Source organism: Mytilus trossulus, chromosome 1 (assembly GCF_036588685.1).
Source record: "Mytilus trossulus isolate FHL-02 chromosome 1, PNRI_Mtr1.1.1.hap1, whole genome shotgun sequence".
Lineage (NCBI taxonomy): Eukaryota > Metazoa > Mollusca > Bivalvia > Mytilida > Mytilidae > Mytilus > Mytilus trossulus.
Genome location: NC_086373.1, coordinates 80,689,628 through 80,706,557, shown reverse-complemented (window position 1 = coordinate 80,706,557; position 16,930 = coordinate 80,689,628). Strand labels below are relative to the sequence as shown.

General features: G+C 34.1%; 2 protein-coding genes across 5 annotated transcripts in view; both read right to left on the bottom strand.

Moving 5' to 3' along the window:
- LOC134686734 (protein phosphatase 1H-like) overlaps positions 1–16,930 on the bottom strand; it is a 60,049-nt gene that overhangs the window by 19,890 nt on the left and 23,229 nt on the right. The window contains exon 1 of one of the 4 annotated variants that reach the window (XM_063546472.1): positions 1,144–1,183. The exons of 1 other annotated variant lie outside the window; for it this stretch is intronic. The gene's annotated coding sequence lies outside the window, so the exon portion shown is untranslated. Of the gene's footprint in view, positions 1–885; positions 1,184–16,930 lie in introns of those variants that run through there. 2 more of the 4 variants (XM_063546463.1, XM_063546455.1) reach the window with 2 other exon arrangements.
- LOC134686725 (uncharacterized) lies at positions 8,453–15,766 on the bottom strand. The gene has a single exon (XM_063546434.1). The coding sequence runs from the start codon at positions 15,726–15,728 to the stop codon at positions 8,601–8,603; it is 7,128 nt and encodes a 2,375-aa protein (XP_063402504.1). The 5' UTR covers positions 15,729–15,766; the 3' UTR covers positions 8,453–8,600.

Genomic DNA, 16,930 nt, shown 5'->3' with positions numbered 1-16,930 from the left:
GAAATAATACTTTATTATAATTTTAACATGGGTAGGCATTATATTTGTGATTATTTTTTCCCAAGCAAGAATGAGGGCTTAAATAACATGAATGTTAAAACTACAATAAAGTATAGCTTGCATCAATTATTTTGATTCTGATTAGGATAATCAAGGTTATTTCTATGTCGGATAAGTATAAGTGTAAAAGCGTTTGTGTAGGCTCTTCCATGAACCTCCCTTTTTGTTTGTAAAGAAGCAAACTACTGGCACTGTGATTTTTCAGAGGAAGGGGTTTGAACAGCCAGCATGAACGGTTGTCTTATCTAGGTCAAATATGTCAATTATGGAAATGCAACACATTACCGTCATAATAAATGAATTAGTAACATCATGTGCACCATTTAGAGTTTGAAAGTGATATAAAAGTTAAGGAAATATATTAAGTACATGATAATTTGATAAAATTCATTATTCTGAAGAAGTTAAATGATATATTATCATGATTATCTTGAACTTATGATACATAATAAAGATGTTGTATGATTGCCAATGAGACAACTCTTCATAAGAGGCAATGACACAGAAATTAACAACTATAGGTGGCCCACTATAGGTCACTGTGAGGCCTTCAACAATGAGTATGGTCTGTTCTTTTCAGTGCTATAATAACACAGGCACTTGTTTCCATCCTTAGGAAGATCAACTATCCATAATAAATATGGATAGTCAACCTTCCTATGGAAAGAAACAAGTGCCTGTGGTTCATCATGTTCATTTATAATCTGGTCTCAGTAGATAAGTCTATGTAAATATGTTAACTTATTTACTGATACAGCTGCTTGTGGTAAACAATATGAAATGTTATCCATTTATTAATAGAGAAAGTAATATCTGCACACTTACATTTATTTACTAAAAGTCTTCTACGTTTGACCAGGGACGTATATATCTATTTAAGTCCTTGGTTTGACGCCTTCTTTTTTAACCTATTTAATTTTATATTTGTCAGTGAGTTGTTGTATGTTATGTAACAAGCATGGAGAAAATTACTTTATAAAGATCCTAGACAACATAAGGATGTGTACTTCTGTTGTTTACCACATCAAATGACCAATAAGATTTCCTGTATTATTTATATATAAGTTTGATGCACAAGCCTACTTTCGATTTCCTTCCTTCTGACAATCAATCAACACTAACACCGAAGAGTAAGTTTGTAATATACAACCCATCACGTTCCATAAATGACAGAAACTGCGTAGAAACCGAAAATTGCAGTGCATTGTTTTTCTTATGTTAATTATAGATGATTAAATGCTATTTATTTTTGTTGCAGATGCTACTATTGTTTAAATGTAATAGCAGAACTTTTCTATTGTAACTGCAACTATTGTTCTTTATGATTTATCAGTTTTTAGACCGTCATGGGTGATCGTCAAAATTAATCTTCTTAAATACCTTTCGAAATACTTAATTGATAGTCAAATATAATTTTATCAGGTAAAAGTCATATAAACTTTGATGGTAAATTATTGTCTTACGTTTACGTCAAAACGCCCGGGCGTACACTTGAATTTTGAAAATAAAAAAAATAATCGACCTAGAATAAGAAAGCTGGTCAAAAGCACATCAGCCTTGTGCTTCTTTTTTCAATGGATTGAAATTTTGAATAAAAAGGGACTAATTTTTCTCAAATAGATCATTTAATATATTTGTTCGAATCTTTTGTAAAAGTCTAAATCAACTATGAATTCTACGTACTTTTCTTATATTTAAAGCAATTCACTATCTGCTCAGATTTGAAATTCTGTTTGTATTTTTGTCGACCCTGTGATTTATGTCCCAAAAGAGAGACAAAGCGGCGTCAATATTTAGATTGCAATTATATCTTCAATTTTCCTGCATTTTAAGGACAAAATGTATTTCTTTCTGCAATTAATAAGTGGTCGCAGTTTGGGCTTACATTTAGTTATTTCTCAATTACATTAACTACTTGTCGAACCTTCATCGAATTTTATGAAAATGCCAAAGAAGCTTTTTCTATGACTAATGTCTATAAAGCTAAAATTTGGAAAGCATTTGTTTTCGTTCATTTTTCTGTTCTTTTCTGATAGACAGATAGCCGGACTTTTCTTTACGCAATTAATTGTTTTACATGCTCTATTTATAAACCTTCATAGATTGTCGTGAAATATTCCAGATCAAGAAAAAAATATCAAAAGAAAATTTAAGATTTTTTTTTAAATCCCTTTAAATCAACGATATATTTTGATTCACTTTTTGTGGGAAGAAATCCTAGGTGTTCCATAATTTTTCATATTGCACCTCTTAGTGTTCATTAAAAGGTGTTTTTGTCGATTGTATGCTCACTCACTGCACCCTTTAAACTTATTTTAAAGTAATATTAGTTTGGACGTTTTCTCTAAAACCAATGACCATTATGCTAGCTTCCAGGTTAACACGATGATTATAAAGTTAACAAATTACAAAATTTAACCAAAAACAAATAAACCATTTACATTCAAAAGTATGGTGCTATCAATGATTTTTTACTGACAGGAATCATTACGGTATCTGGTATCTCATTCTCATAGCTTTCGCGGGCGTCGTCCCTTTCGAACCCACTACCAGCAGGTGCTTTATCATTGAGCGGTTGGGAAACCTCATACCCCTCGCCAAGGTTCGGGTGTACACGTAAAAATGACCCAGCTACGCCACTGAACTGTATTGTATCTTTCAACGGTATCTGTACATCCGTCTTTGTTTGGAATTAAAAAAAAATGTCATATGATATGAACTCATTTTCAAGTTTTATTAGTAGTATAAACGTATTAGATTGTATTTTCTTTTGTGTATTTCGTTCTTTTAAGAAATAGAAATTACTGGCCATTACTTGTTGGTATGGCTATTTACAGGACGACGTATCATTCGATACCAGGTGCGGATCCAGGATTTTAGAAAGTGAACGAAATTTTTAAAGATTGCCGAACTGAGCGAGGCGAAAAAGTTCTGGGACCTTTTAGGAGCTAGAAAACATCAAATAAGTGTAAAATGCACATTTTAAACGGTTTCTAATTTGGGCATTCATATTTTATAGTTGCTGTAAAGTGTAAGGGTTGGACATTTTTTATTCTGTATTCTTCCTATTAATTGTCTATCATAAAATGATAGTATGGATCCCAAGCAATGTTCTGCAGTATTCATGTGGGAATTGTCAGTAAAAAATAGACATGGAAAATTCTCGTTTGTTGTATGTTAAGTTAGAATAACCTCATATGTTTCTTTTTTTGTAAACCAGATATACGCCGGCCTATTCATAGCGGATCCAGGGGGGGGGGGGCTGGGGGGCCAGGCCCCCCCTTTTGTGGGGAAAATTTGGTTGATAATATAGGGAATCATTGTTGAAGCATGACTGGAGCGCCCCCCTTTTTCTTAGGAAAAGTTCTGATCCTCCACTGCTATTCAATGAAATTTACAATACGACCGACACGAGTTTAGAAAGACACACAAGCAATTTTTATCCAAATGTTTGGTTGATATGTCTTACCCAACAAAATTAAGGGAAGTGAGGGGTTCCAAATTATCCAAAGGCTACGATTGAGTCTAAAATAACAACGAGTTCATGAATGACGGTCGACAAATAGAGACATAAAGGCCACATCCAGCAGCCGTTTGCAGTTTGGTCTTAAAAAAAGTATTTAACATATCACACATGAAAACACCTACCCCCCCCAAAAAAAATACACCCGTTTTTCATTTCATAATGTTTATTCAATGCTAAATACTACTGTTGGAAACTTTCATTTCTAATAGCAAGATTATTGTTTTCAATCCAGATACGGCCAGAGTTTTTGTTCTTAAAAGGCAAAAACCAGAGTCAGATTCTTTTTTTTCAAATATATATCTCAGACTGCCTCCTCAAACAAATTTTTAATAGTTCGTTCCTTAGACTTAAAATCTATCTAGAGCTTATACTGACTAGGGATCATCATTCAGCTATGTTATTTCTAGTTAAAATAGGCTGGGGCGTTTGGGGTTAAACATGTTTTCGTAGGTAAATAATATTGCTGTGGAAATTTGTATCATAAAAGTGAAATAGACTAGAGTATAACTTTCTGTCTCGTGAATTGTGAAATAGAAGTCAATACGTTCTTGCTCAATCCTCAGTCTATCCATGTGTTATTGTAATTTGAATTTCAAAATGACTTAGTGACGTTTTTACGGCGAACTGGTCAACGACACACTAGCGAATCACATGAGTTTGACATAAATCAGTAAATACCAGCAAACATATCATTATAGAAAAGAATAAAAAATAGATACACGGGAAATGGCAAAGTTCTCGAAGTCTTGTCTGATAAATCAGTTAACAACAAAAAAAGTCCAAGCAAAGGAGGGCGTACGCCCTCTACGCCCCCTCTGGATCCGTCACTGTCAGATACAATCGAGTAGTTCAGAAGAATAATGGCAGAAGCCACATTAAATGAAAATTCCACTCAGAAGCACCACCATTTAAAAATTTAACATATAATTACTTGGTTAACCCAGATGCATATATACACAAACAAGAGACATACTATACTGTGTATATAATATGTCTCTGGTCAAACTCAGTAAAGATCCGTCTAAATTTCATTTAATAATTGACAAATTCAATAACGCTCAACGTTACCGGCTTGGTGCTTTTTTTCCCCATCCCTAAAAATTCCAACTATCTCTCACTAAACTGATTAATTTAACCTAGGACATTTCCTCTAGATAAATGTAATATTAACAGCAATAACATTCCTTTTCCAAGATTTGGATATTTCATTTTTTCAATAACAAAACAATCTCTAGAAAAAGGAGTAGGTCCGGTGAGGACCGATTTTGGCCTCAAATGTCAAGTTCATCTAACGAAAGATTTGGGACTTTTTAAACACTTATGTGTCCATTTCAATTGATTAAATTAGTGTTTGAGACAGATTTTAACTGCTTTAGTCATTAAAACCGCCCCAATTCAAGCTTAAATATGAAAAATCTGTCAAATATTCCAAAAAACGTCACTTCTCAGATGGTTTTTGTCAAAAATGAAAGTGGCCGCATCCGTGTTTATCATCCACCTTTATATATGTTATGTATTATCACCAAATACAACTTGCATTTCAATATTATGAATGAACTCGAATGCGGCCACTTTCATTTAAGACGGAAACCGTCTAAAATTTAACTAAAATGCTAAAATTGTGCAGATTTCAGTCATTTTGATTACTAAATGATGCTAGTACCCGATATATGTACATTGTATCGTCAAAACCAGCCCATATTTATCAGAGATATGTATACTAAATGTCTCTGTATTTATGTAGCAGAAGCATTCTACTTTCCGGTAAATAGCTCAATGATTACATTTTCAAAATTTTGTAAACCTGCTTTATTTTTGGGCCAAAAAGGGGTCTTACTGAACCTACTCCTTTATGTCAAAAGACAAGAACTATCGTTCTCTATTGTAAAGTTTCCTCTTTTTTTTTGGACCGTAGGATCATTTAAGCCCTTGTTATGGTGTATACATTTTCCAACTCGTCGTGTATATCTTTGTTTGGGACCGTAGGATAATTTTCGTCCTTCTTATGATGTATCATGAAATTTTCTAACTCACCTGAATATACAAATAAATATATGTTACGAATCCATAAGGTAAATTCGACCAAAAAATATTCATTCTTTTATTGTTGATAAAAAAGACTCAGGCTGTTTTCGAATTTCGGGTACGGTGCCGAATTTTATAGATCGTTAGCTTTTGAAAAGCAACAAGAGTCCACACACTGAAATGTCTCGCTTGCTTTACTGACCATTGTTTTTATGTTGAAAGTCTTGAAGAAAAAAAGCATTAAAAAGCATCATATAAACTCAGGTTAGACATATGCTGTCAGAAAGACATTTTATATTCCTTACAATTTGTTATGCACAAAATATATTTGACCTTTTGCTTATAATTGAAAAACAGACCAAAACCGAAAAATAATACAGTGACATATGAAACATAAAAATGAGATGAAGGTCAGATGATAAATGCTAGAAACATTACAACAATTAATTTTCATACATCAAATATAGTTTACCTACTGCTTATAGTACATGTACTTTAAAAACAGACCAAAATACAAAAACTTGAACGACCAATGAACCATAAAAATGAGGTCAAGGTCAGCTGAATCCTGCCCGACTGACATATACCCTTTATAGTTATTCCCACACCACATATACTTCATTTGAAAAACGGACCTATAATCACGAACTTAATCCTTGATCACTGATCCATAAAATGAGGTTGAGGTCAAGTGAATCCTGTATGATGGACATGCAGACGTTTCAAGGATACTTTTATACAGTATATGACTATCTTTTTATCTCATAATAAGAGAAAAATTCATAAGACAAAAAAAATTGTTTTTTTCAAAAGTCGTTGAATCATACAAAAATGAGGTCAAGGACATCGTACTTATAACGACGGATTTTTCAGTAAACTTATATAGATATAAAACTGCACATTGCTTATCTGCTAGAAACAAAGAAATGTTGTTGTTAACGTTAAAACATTAATAATGTTAATATACAACGGACATTAGTATTATATTGATCGTTTGTGTTCTATGGTTTGGTCTCTGTTTCTGAATGCGCTAGTCAACTTAATTAGTCAATATCTGGCGTTCATCAAACAAGACATGATGTGTTAGTTATTTTCATAATTTATTACAAAAAACAAAAGCAATTAATAACTGATCATAATTATGACACCCAGGCACTTATATGCTGAAATTCAAGGTTTATTTAAATCAACCCTCTTCTTATAAATCATTATAATACTCTTTTAATTTTTTATTTTATATTTGAAATCAACATATGTACGACAAACTATCAGATATTAAGCTTTTCTGATCGTTTGAAAATTGACCTAAATTAAATGTTTGATGTTTAGGTTCAAGTTAAACAAAATCTTTAATTGAAATTGGAATTTAAAAAAAAAACACGTCGTCTCTAGGCCAAATGTTCTTGATTGTTTTTAAATGTTTTATCGACCTTTTAAGTAACAAATGCATTCCTTGCGTTTTATTAATCGTGGACACATATTTTTAAGATTGCTGTAACTTATTTCTTTCATTCAACTGTTCGTGGTACAATTATAAAAATGTTAAAATTGTCAAATACAAAATTCACAGGTAGGAACAACCAAATTTCCGCACAAAAACTCCTGAATAAAAAATATCTATTAGCTAACTACACTGAATTTTGTGATAACAATTTTATTGTTCATACGAATTTTCAATATTAGTTTATTTACCCTAGAACTCTTAAACATTCAATGTTTATCGTATTTTTCATTATATTATCCACGTGAGAAAAACATCAAAAAAATAGTAAACAATCATGGTATTATGTAGGAAATGTTTTGAACACAATTTAATCATACGAAAAGCATCAGACAGAAATCAACATTAAGATGGAAAAAGCAATTCAAAACGATAGCGACAGACAAGAAGTCAAATAAAAAACAAAAAGGAAAAGTTTAAGACAAATAGAAAATAGAAAAATTTGAAAAAATATTTAGGACAAAAAGCAAATTCGAACATGAAATAGAATCCACTCAATTACCCACTTCTTCAAAGTGATTTCAAGTAACCGGTGTTTTTAAAAAAAAACAGAAATTTCCCAATTACCAAATGTGGTAAAATTTAGTTGCATCAGACTCCTATCCGTAAAACCCTCAAAATGATTGAGCAAGTATATGGTGACATTCCCCATGAACTCGTTTCACAAAATAAAAAAAAATAAAATAGTCTTTCAATATTTACTTAAATTGACAATATCGCAGCTTTATGTCTGTACTTTGCAGTTTTAAACAGCAGGGAGTATTTCCGAACAGTTTTGACTAAATCAGACAGGTGGGAAAAGACTGAAGTCAAAGTCACACAATGTACTTAAAAATAAATAATAATAATATAATAATATTTGGGTTTTTTTCCAAAATCGGAAGATCTGCTGCATGTGTTCTGTGTTGCAAATTCAATTTCAAATTCATTTTGGTTTATATTGTTGTCTTTGAAATGCCGAAATTTACGCAAAAGACATTCCCTTAAGATTTGCATATTTTGTTTCAAAATTGTCTTTAATATGATAAACTTGTTTAAAAAGACTTTGTAATTTATTTCGTCCAACGTTAGAATTCAAAATTCCAAAACGTTCAAGATACTTTTCGCTTTTAACCCGGCAGTTAGAGAAAAATGAATACAGGGGAAATTCGCCATGCCTCTTATGCAAACTTATACCTTCCCACGAATTTCGAAAATGACAATATAAAGCATTTTACCACACTGCGTAAATAGCAATTTTTCGGGATGAATATCTTTGCGCTAAAAACAAACCTCATAAAGACACAAAATCATGAATGTAAATTTTACAGAAGACACTTTCTACAACAGTGCCCAAAAAATACCAGATGTCACATTTTATATAGATCTCTGGTTACAATAATTATGTCATAACTCTCCTCTGCTGTTGAAATACGTTTACTGATTTTGATCTCTGAAAATACCACACAGACAGAGTTTGCACAATAACAGTTAATACACAAATTAGTATCATCCTCCATACCCACCATGTATATTACGAAGGTGAGCATAACAATCCCCACTAGAACTAAAATGTGCTAGACATACCCAGCAAAAATGTCTACGACACTTGGTACATTCCATATGGTCGCATCCAAATGACCTTTCAATTGGTAAACCGCAGCCGGGACAAAGTTTACGATTTTTGGGATCTTTTCTTAGCCATATTGCTATTCCAGAAGTATCCTCCTTTAATTCTTTCATATTGTCACATGATAGACCATCATGGGACTGGGCGTGGCAAGCTGTACAAATCCTCACCCCGCACTCACCACAACTGAATTCATTGATCATTTTTGTCACGCGATAAACACTAGGACATTCTGGCGAAGTACAATATTTATATTTCTTTGAATTTCTTGCAATATAAGAACTAGTGGCTCGATTGACTACGTTGTTAATTGTCATTCCTGATTGCAATGATAATTTTGTAATGTCTTTCCATGACCATAATTCACCACAACTCTCTTTGCAGCATTCCAAGGGAAAGTCACTGTTTCCAACTGCTGATTCAAGTTGTGGAACAATGCAAGTCTTACAGAAAGGGTGACCGCAAGATTCTAAACGGTACATTTCCCCATCTTCTATTTCCATGAAGCAGATAGCACATTGGTGTTCTTCGTTCTCAATGTGCTCACAGTTTTGCATTTCTCTCAAATGATCAATCACACCATTTATTTCGACCACTGTCTTTTCAACAGCTTCAGACGTGCCGTTTATATCTATACTATGATGACGTAAATTAATCTGTAAACGGTTAAGACCTCTGATATCACGTTTCATTTTTCCTAGATCTATACCAAATCGTAAAAACATTTCTTTTATAACACCGAATGGCTTATCTGCACCTTTCAGAGATAAATTTCGGTTAATGCCTTGACTCAATTTATACAAGTACTCTTTTAAAAATGTAAACGTGTCGTTTTGCTGCTCCTTTTCGCCGTAAATCGATATTTCAAGTATGCGATAATCGTCTATTATCAACGAGCTTGTCCGTGACATGATATTCCGTATTTCATACTTCCCGGCTCTCGTGAAAAGTTCCTGTATATTTGGAAAGTCTTGTTTTGTCATTCTTTTGCCCTGAACAATTTTGTCAAGTTTTCGTCTGACCCTTCGTAATGTGTCAACATGATCGCAATTCATATCAAGTTTACAGTTTCCGTTTCTTAATATTTTATGGCGAATTTCGATCCCTTCTTGTTGATTCAAAGTAGTAATAGCTTTAAATAGTACGTCGTTACATTTTTCAAATATGGCTCTGTAAACAAGTATTGAGGCTTGAAGCGTTATAGATGTATTTATAATTTCCTCATTTGGTCTAAAATTTTCCTGCACATACGCACTTGCATTTTGTCCTTCTTCTATCTTTGAAAAAGAGGCAAAGGCAAGAAAGGTGAAATCTTGATCTTTGGGTGGTTTTACAAAAAGATCATATTTTCCTTCCTTAACATGCATTTGTAGATGGGCACGGAGTCGTTGTTGGATTAAGTCTAGTTCTGCTCTTGACGTCTGAACTCTCTCGCGAATGAATGAAGCTGCAACAATATGATCATCATCAATATCAAAGTTCGTAACAATGCTATGTCTCAATACCGCTTCATTCACAAATCTGTTTAAATTGTTGATAAATATCTGACTTCCTCCTCTTTTACTGTGATTAAGTTTTGCTTTGGTTCCTCCTATCATCAATGCTCTGCAGTCTTGGAGTATATGATAAGCAATTCTTTGTTCGCTAAATTCTACAAAGGCAGACCCTTTAGATTTACGACGACACCATTCGAATTTCACACGAAAACGATGTTCATTTTGGAGTCTTGCATTTCCAGTTGGTAGAGCACGAATCTCTTCTTCTTTTGTTTCTTCTACTGCATATTCAGCTTCTGTAGTAGTCGTAAAGGTAATTTTTCCCCAATTTCTCTTGTTCTTGGTAAAATAAAACTTCTCAATGTATTCAATGTGGCCATATAACTCAAACTCATTTCTTATATCTTCTTCAGTAAGCCACTGCGTGTTGAGAGGATCACCGACTATTATGACTGTTTTAAACTCGTCTGGCATGAGAACATCTGCTACATTACAACCGGCTGATATAACGATACGAGTTCCTTGATTTGAAGAACTCAAATACTGTTCACTTTTTTCATCCTGGAATTTTCTTCTCAATGCGTTCAATGCGTTGTCGACGTGCTGAATCAATACTGGCGTTACATATTTTGTAGAATACAGACAAATTTCGCCCGTTTTACCATCTGTATCAAGTATTACAAAACTTCCATCCGCAATCTCCTTAAGCTGTGTCTCGAAGTCCTTTAGTTTTGCATAGCGAGGTCCAACAAAATCTCTGAAAGTTTGTTCTCCCATTCCGTACGCACCAAGACACATTACCTTTTGTTTTTCAACTCGTTCCATATCAAACGGTTTCAGCCAACCTTCCTCTAATCCTTCCTCAATCCACTCAACTGGTACTGGTGTAGCATTGACACAATAGTCTCGATTTATATGTAAAACTTGTTCAATGACTAACCATTCTGGCTTCAGTCCCAGAGAAGGCAAGGATGAAGATGGAAATAGACAAACATCGTGTGCTTTATGTATGACATGATAACCAGCTCGCTCGTGTCCTAAATAGTGACATATATTGTGCTTGAAAGTTTTGAAAATCATTTTTTGTAACATGAGGTCGACTTTTTCTGGATCACTTAACTTAAATTCCAACTTGATTTGTAATTCCTTGCGAAGAATTGAAAGCACTTCGGTAGCAGTTTCTCTCACGGCTTTTATTGTTTTCCCATTTACATAGTTCTTTGCACACCATTTACCCTTAGAATTCTCCGGTTGGATATGCCATTCTCTATATGCATTTAACATTGTCATGACATCGCCACCTAAATGAGAAAATCTAATTTTCATTTTATCCGCATTTGTTTTCTCTTCTAGATTACCAGATCGGTAAAAGAGCGACCCTCCAGAGCCACAACAAGCCGTCAAGATTAGAGCTTCGATACCAACATGACATTCAATTGCATCGTGTATAAATGCTCCAAATATAGGATCAAAAGGTAACTTTGCAATCCATTTTCCAACGTCTGTCAGTATCCCATCTGCTACTGCACCAATTGACACAAGCGTTTCCATAGCATTTGTCAGTTGATCCCTTGGAGGTGATTCTACGAAATCAAATGAAATAGGATCAACACCCAATTCCATTAGCTTTAGAATTGCCTGTCCTAAATTAACACGTAATATTTCTGGAGTAGAACATACATTCATTTCTTTATATTCGCTCTCTGAATAAAGCCTAAAACATTTTCCAGGAGCGGTTCTTCCAGCTCTACCACTTCTTTGATTTGCAGAGCTTTGTGTCACCAATGTAACAACCAATGAACTTATGTTCTTTTTAGGATCAAATTGCATTTCCTTTATTCGACCGGAATCTACAACGTACTTGATTCCTGGTATCGTAATGGAAGTTTCAGCACTGTTAGTGGCAAATACAATTTTTCGTTTTCCATGTGGTGCAGGGGTAAACACTCGTTGTTGTTCGTTTGCTTGTAATTTTCCATGTAAAGGAAGGCATATAAAATCATGATAGTTTCGAAGTTTTTCTTCAAATTGTTTGCAACTTTTTTCTACTTCTAATGGAGACGTTAGGAAAACTAATATATCTCCTTTGTCTTCTCTTAGGTGGACATCGATAGCTTTCTCTAATGTCCTTTTTTCATAATTATCATCAAATGCTTCTTCTGACCACTCCACGTCGACAGGAAAAGTTCTACCGGAAACAGACAATACCGGACATTCACCGAAAAAACGAACAAAAACATCTGGGTCGATGGTAGCAGATGTTACTACAACACGCAAGTCTGGCCTAGACGGCAGACATTTCTTTATCATTCCTAGTAAAAGATCAGTGAATATGCTTCTTTCATGAGCTTCATCGATAATTATGCAAGAAAACAATGTTAGATTGGGATCTCTCAGGCATTCATTTAGAAGTACATGGTCTGTGACGTATAGGATTTTGGTATCTTTTGATTTTTTGGAGTTCATACCGACTTGATATCCTACCAAGTTACCTACGTTTGAAGACATCTCCTTTGCCACTCTAGTTGCCAGACTAATTGCAGCTACTTTTCTGGGTTGGGTGCAAATAATAATTCCTTCTGAATACAAGCCTGTTTGATAAAGATACTGAACGACTTGTGTACTTTTTCCTGATCCTGTCTCACCTAAAATAACGGATGTTTGATCTGTATTAATCGTTGTACAAATTCCTGTTCTGCATGCATATATGGGAAGTGCAGCGGCAAATCTGTTACACTCAGATTTAAAACAGGTTTCGAGCTCCAACAATTCCTGTTCATCAAAGGAAGAGTTTTGAAGTTTTTCTAACTTGCAGAGGAATGACTTTATAAAAAATAGAAATTCAGATTTTTGACTTTCCATTTCTTTCTTTTTTGAAGTTAATGTTTCCTTCTCTTTCTTCTTTTTATTAAAGTTGTCTATTGATTGAAATTTGGGTTTCTTATCCGTAAACTTGCCTAAACATTCTGTCAATTCTTTAAGTTGTGTATCGTGATTGTCAATATATTGTTTTGCAACGTCTGCGTGTTGGCTTGCCATATCCGATAGCCTTTTGTTTCGCAACTTTTGTTGAATCTCCTGTTTTCTTTTCTGATCGATATGACATTTAATGTTGGTTCCAGTCAGTGTGTTACTCTTCTCGAGTAAAACCATAGCTTTCCTTGAAGAATTTGTGCTGGGGAATTCCACAGACAGAAAAATAACATTTTGCAATTCTTCCGTACTCTTGATGCTAAATTCAAATTTCTTTTGAAGTCGGAAATTCAAAAAATGTTCTAAATTCGATTCTCTCTTTGAAAGGTTATAGATTTCGATTTCTATACATTGTGGTTTGCATTTGTTATTGCCTTGACCTAGGGCAATCACTTTCTTTTCTGCCACAGCATTAACCGAAGGGTATTGATTCTTAATTTTATTTTTGTCAGCGAGTTTAACAGTCAAGGGCGTGTTAAGTGTAGTTTCACTATGTGCCTCACTTATATCCATGTTTTGTTTAACTTTTATTTCATCAGATGGACATTTCGTGTGTAAGGTTGCTCCTGTGTCAACATGTCCGGATTTCGACTTTGCCTCAGTCAGGTTCATGGAATTTTTAATTCCAACATTATTTTCATTATCTGTTTTTTCTTTTAATTGTTTTCCTCTTTTGGTTGTGACAGTTTGATTAATGGATATACATTTTTGTTTTTGCACATTTGTTGTGCTTGACTTTTCGAAAATCTGAGTTTTGATTTCAGGTTCTATTTTGGTATTCTTTTGGACGCTTTGTTCGTCAACTAAATCGTAAAACATATCACACTTTCCACCATTAGATGTTTTTATGTTTGCATGATTACCGCTTGCTGCGCTTTCGAAATTGGTATCGGTTCTCTGTTTGTCAATTTTGATAGCAGTTGATTTTGTTGCTGACAAGGGTTTCGTTTGATTCCGACTCTGATCTGTTGGCTTTTTCTGCTTTTCTGGTGTTGTTCCCCTAGTGACATATTTTTCACAACTATTTTTGCGTGATGCTTCTGTTTTCACCTTTCTCTGCATTTTGTTTGTTGTACTTTTTTCTTCGTAAACATAACACATAACCATAGTCTTGCACTTACGGTTACTCAAATGCAATATTTCAGTGACTTTTCTGCTCGATGTTTTACTTGGAAATTTGACAATAAGATTTATACTATTTTGTTTCTTAATAATGTCTTCAATAGTATATTCAACCGGAATTCCTATTCTATCTTCTAAAAACCTTTGATAGTCAAACTTATCACAATTGAAAATTTCAAGAATTAATTTTTGAGGCTTCCTAACATTTTCAGTAGTTGTTTCTTTCTTTATTGGTTCGTCCTTTTCAGAATTCTTTTTCTTTTCAGTTTTTTTAACTATATTTACACTTTCTGAAGTGATAGTAACTGTAGATGCAGGCTCCTTCTGAACAGTCGATTCTGCTGTTGATGGCTTTGTTTTCAGTCTTTTATACTCCAGACAGCTACCTTTTGGTTTTTGTACAACAGACGTTTGTACAGTACTGTCATGATCACAAGACGCAATAACATTCTTCCGTTCATCGGTAGATATTTTAAATTCAGATACGTGTTTAGACACCTGACCACTTGACATGTTCGTTAAGTCCTCAACCCATAACTTCTGATTGGATACATCATATGGTTTCGAATTCGATAAACTATTGCATTCATGATTTTGATAGATTATACCATCAATGTTCACTCGAAAACCTTTTTCACTTATATTAGATGATCTTGATATCTCTTGACACCCGACAGAAGGTGTTTCAATACAACTGCTGGCATCATGTTTAGGTTTTGCGACGTTCTCAGTTGTCAAATAGCGATTTGTTTTATTCACCACTTCTTTACACGGTTGTAGTACAGTTCGGTGTATTTCATCTCTCATGGAAAATGGTTTTTGTCTAGTTTTACAGGAAATTTGATCCAGTGGGCTGATATTAGTTTGAGTGTCTTGAGCGGAAATATTATTTTTAGGTTGTTGATCCTGTTTAGATTTATTTACGGATTCGTTTCGCAGATCAAATTTCTCCATTTGCTTTTTCATTTCTATGTCAACAGACATTGCATTCAAGTGTGGTTTTGTATAAGCTTTATTCAAGCTTGACTGTTCCTTGACACGAGGGCCAGCATGAACATCACTTTCCGCAGTCAAAACCTCTTCAATTGACTTTTGCTTTCTACATGCACTATTCAACATGCCAGATACATCGCTTTGTTGATCATTGCCTTTAAATGGTGTTATTTCTTGCTTAATCTGTGAGCTTTTACTTTCACTTTCAGAACTGGCTACAATACTTAGATAGTTCGTTTTGGTAGTATTAGATTGTTGTGCCAACGTGTTTTGCTTTGGATTTTTAGAACTTTCTTCTTTAAAAATTTTGTGTTCTGGTTCTTTCATTTCAATGGTGCTGCTTATTTCGAAACCATTTTTGTATAATGCATTTTCAGTAGATATTTCCCTTTCTATTAAATTGTCTTTGACGCTTTTTACCATTTTATCCGCACCGCTGTTTATATTTCCTCTACCTAAAGTAACTGCACCATGTTCATTTAGATCTAATTCTTCTTTTAAAGTGCTATGACCAGTATCCCTCTCATGATCAAAATCAAGCTGTGAATGTTCAGTAGGCGGCTGAATGTTAGCATTAAGATCACTAGTAGCAACAACGTCCCTTATGGCGAGTTTAGAAAATTCTAAATCCATTACTTCATTACAAGTCTTGCCTAGTGACATTTGCGATCTTTTTTCAAGACGATCAGTGGTAGTAGAATCACGCATGTTTACTTTCGGTTTAACACAATATTCTTCCTTTTGAGATATTTTTCTGCCATTAATCATTCCAACTCCAACTTCTCTCGTGTTTACTCCTGACATATCAACAATTGTTTCTTGATACTGAACAGCATTGTTTTCGATACAACTATTAGCGTCACATGAAGTCTTTGTAACATCCTCTACTTCTGTCGTTTCAAAACGACAATCTAACTTTTTAAACATATCTACGCATGTGTTAAGTTTTATTTCAGTCTCCAATGAATGATCATCCTGTGAGCTGATACAACTGTTGGTGTCTTGGGCGGAAATGTAATGACTTGAATGTTCAACATTGGTTGTAGTGAAATCGTCTTCTTCCGTTTTCAGTTGGCTGACGAGTTCATTTTGTGAATACATCTTCCTGACGTGTTTGTTCCTTTCTGTATTATCGGATTTTATATTCAAATCAGATATTTCATTAGCTTTCTTCACATTTGATTGCTTCCTTCCATAAGATAAATCCATGTCATTTTTCAACCTTCCAATGCCTGCAATAATTTCTTTCTCTTTCCATGTACTAGTCCGTTCATCAGATACATTCTGTTTTGAAGTGGAATACCAGAGTTGATCATAGAATGTGTTAGGTAAATTGTCATTGCTAGAGAACACTTCATGTTCTCCTCTGCAGTTCAACCTTGATTCTAATTCAACATTTTCCTTCGATCTAGAAGATTTTAAGTTCAAAGGATATTTCATTCCTGTTTCTTCAGTTTCTTTCAACAGCTTGACATTTGTTGAACTTGTAACATTATCATTATTCACAAGTGGAACATTCTTTAAAGGGATTTCGTCACCACGATCTGTTTCTGTTGGTAAATGATACGTCACCTCATTCGGTCTTTCTGTCAATTTATGAGTTTTTCTTTCTGTCTGAAATGTCC

What these genes read in the sequence shown, in the direction of transcription:
- LOC134686725 (XM_063546434.1), bottom strand. Translation starts at nt 15,728, where the DNA reads ATGGTAAAAAGCGTCAAAGACAATTTAATAGAAAGGGAAATATCTACT.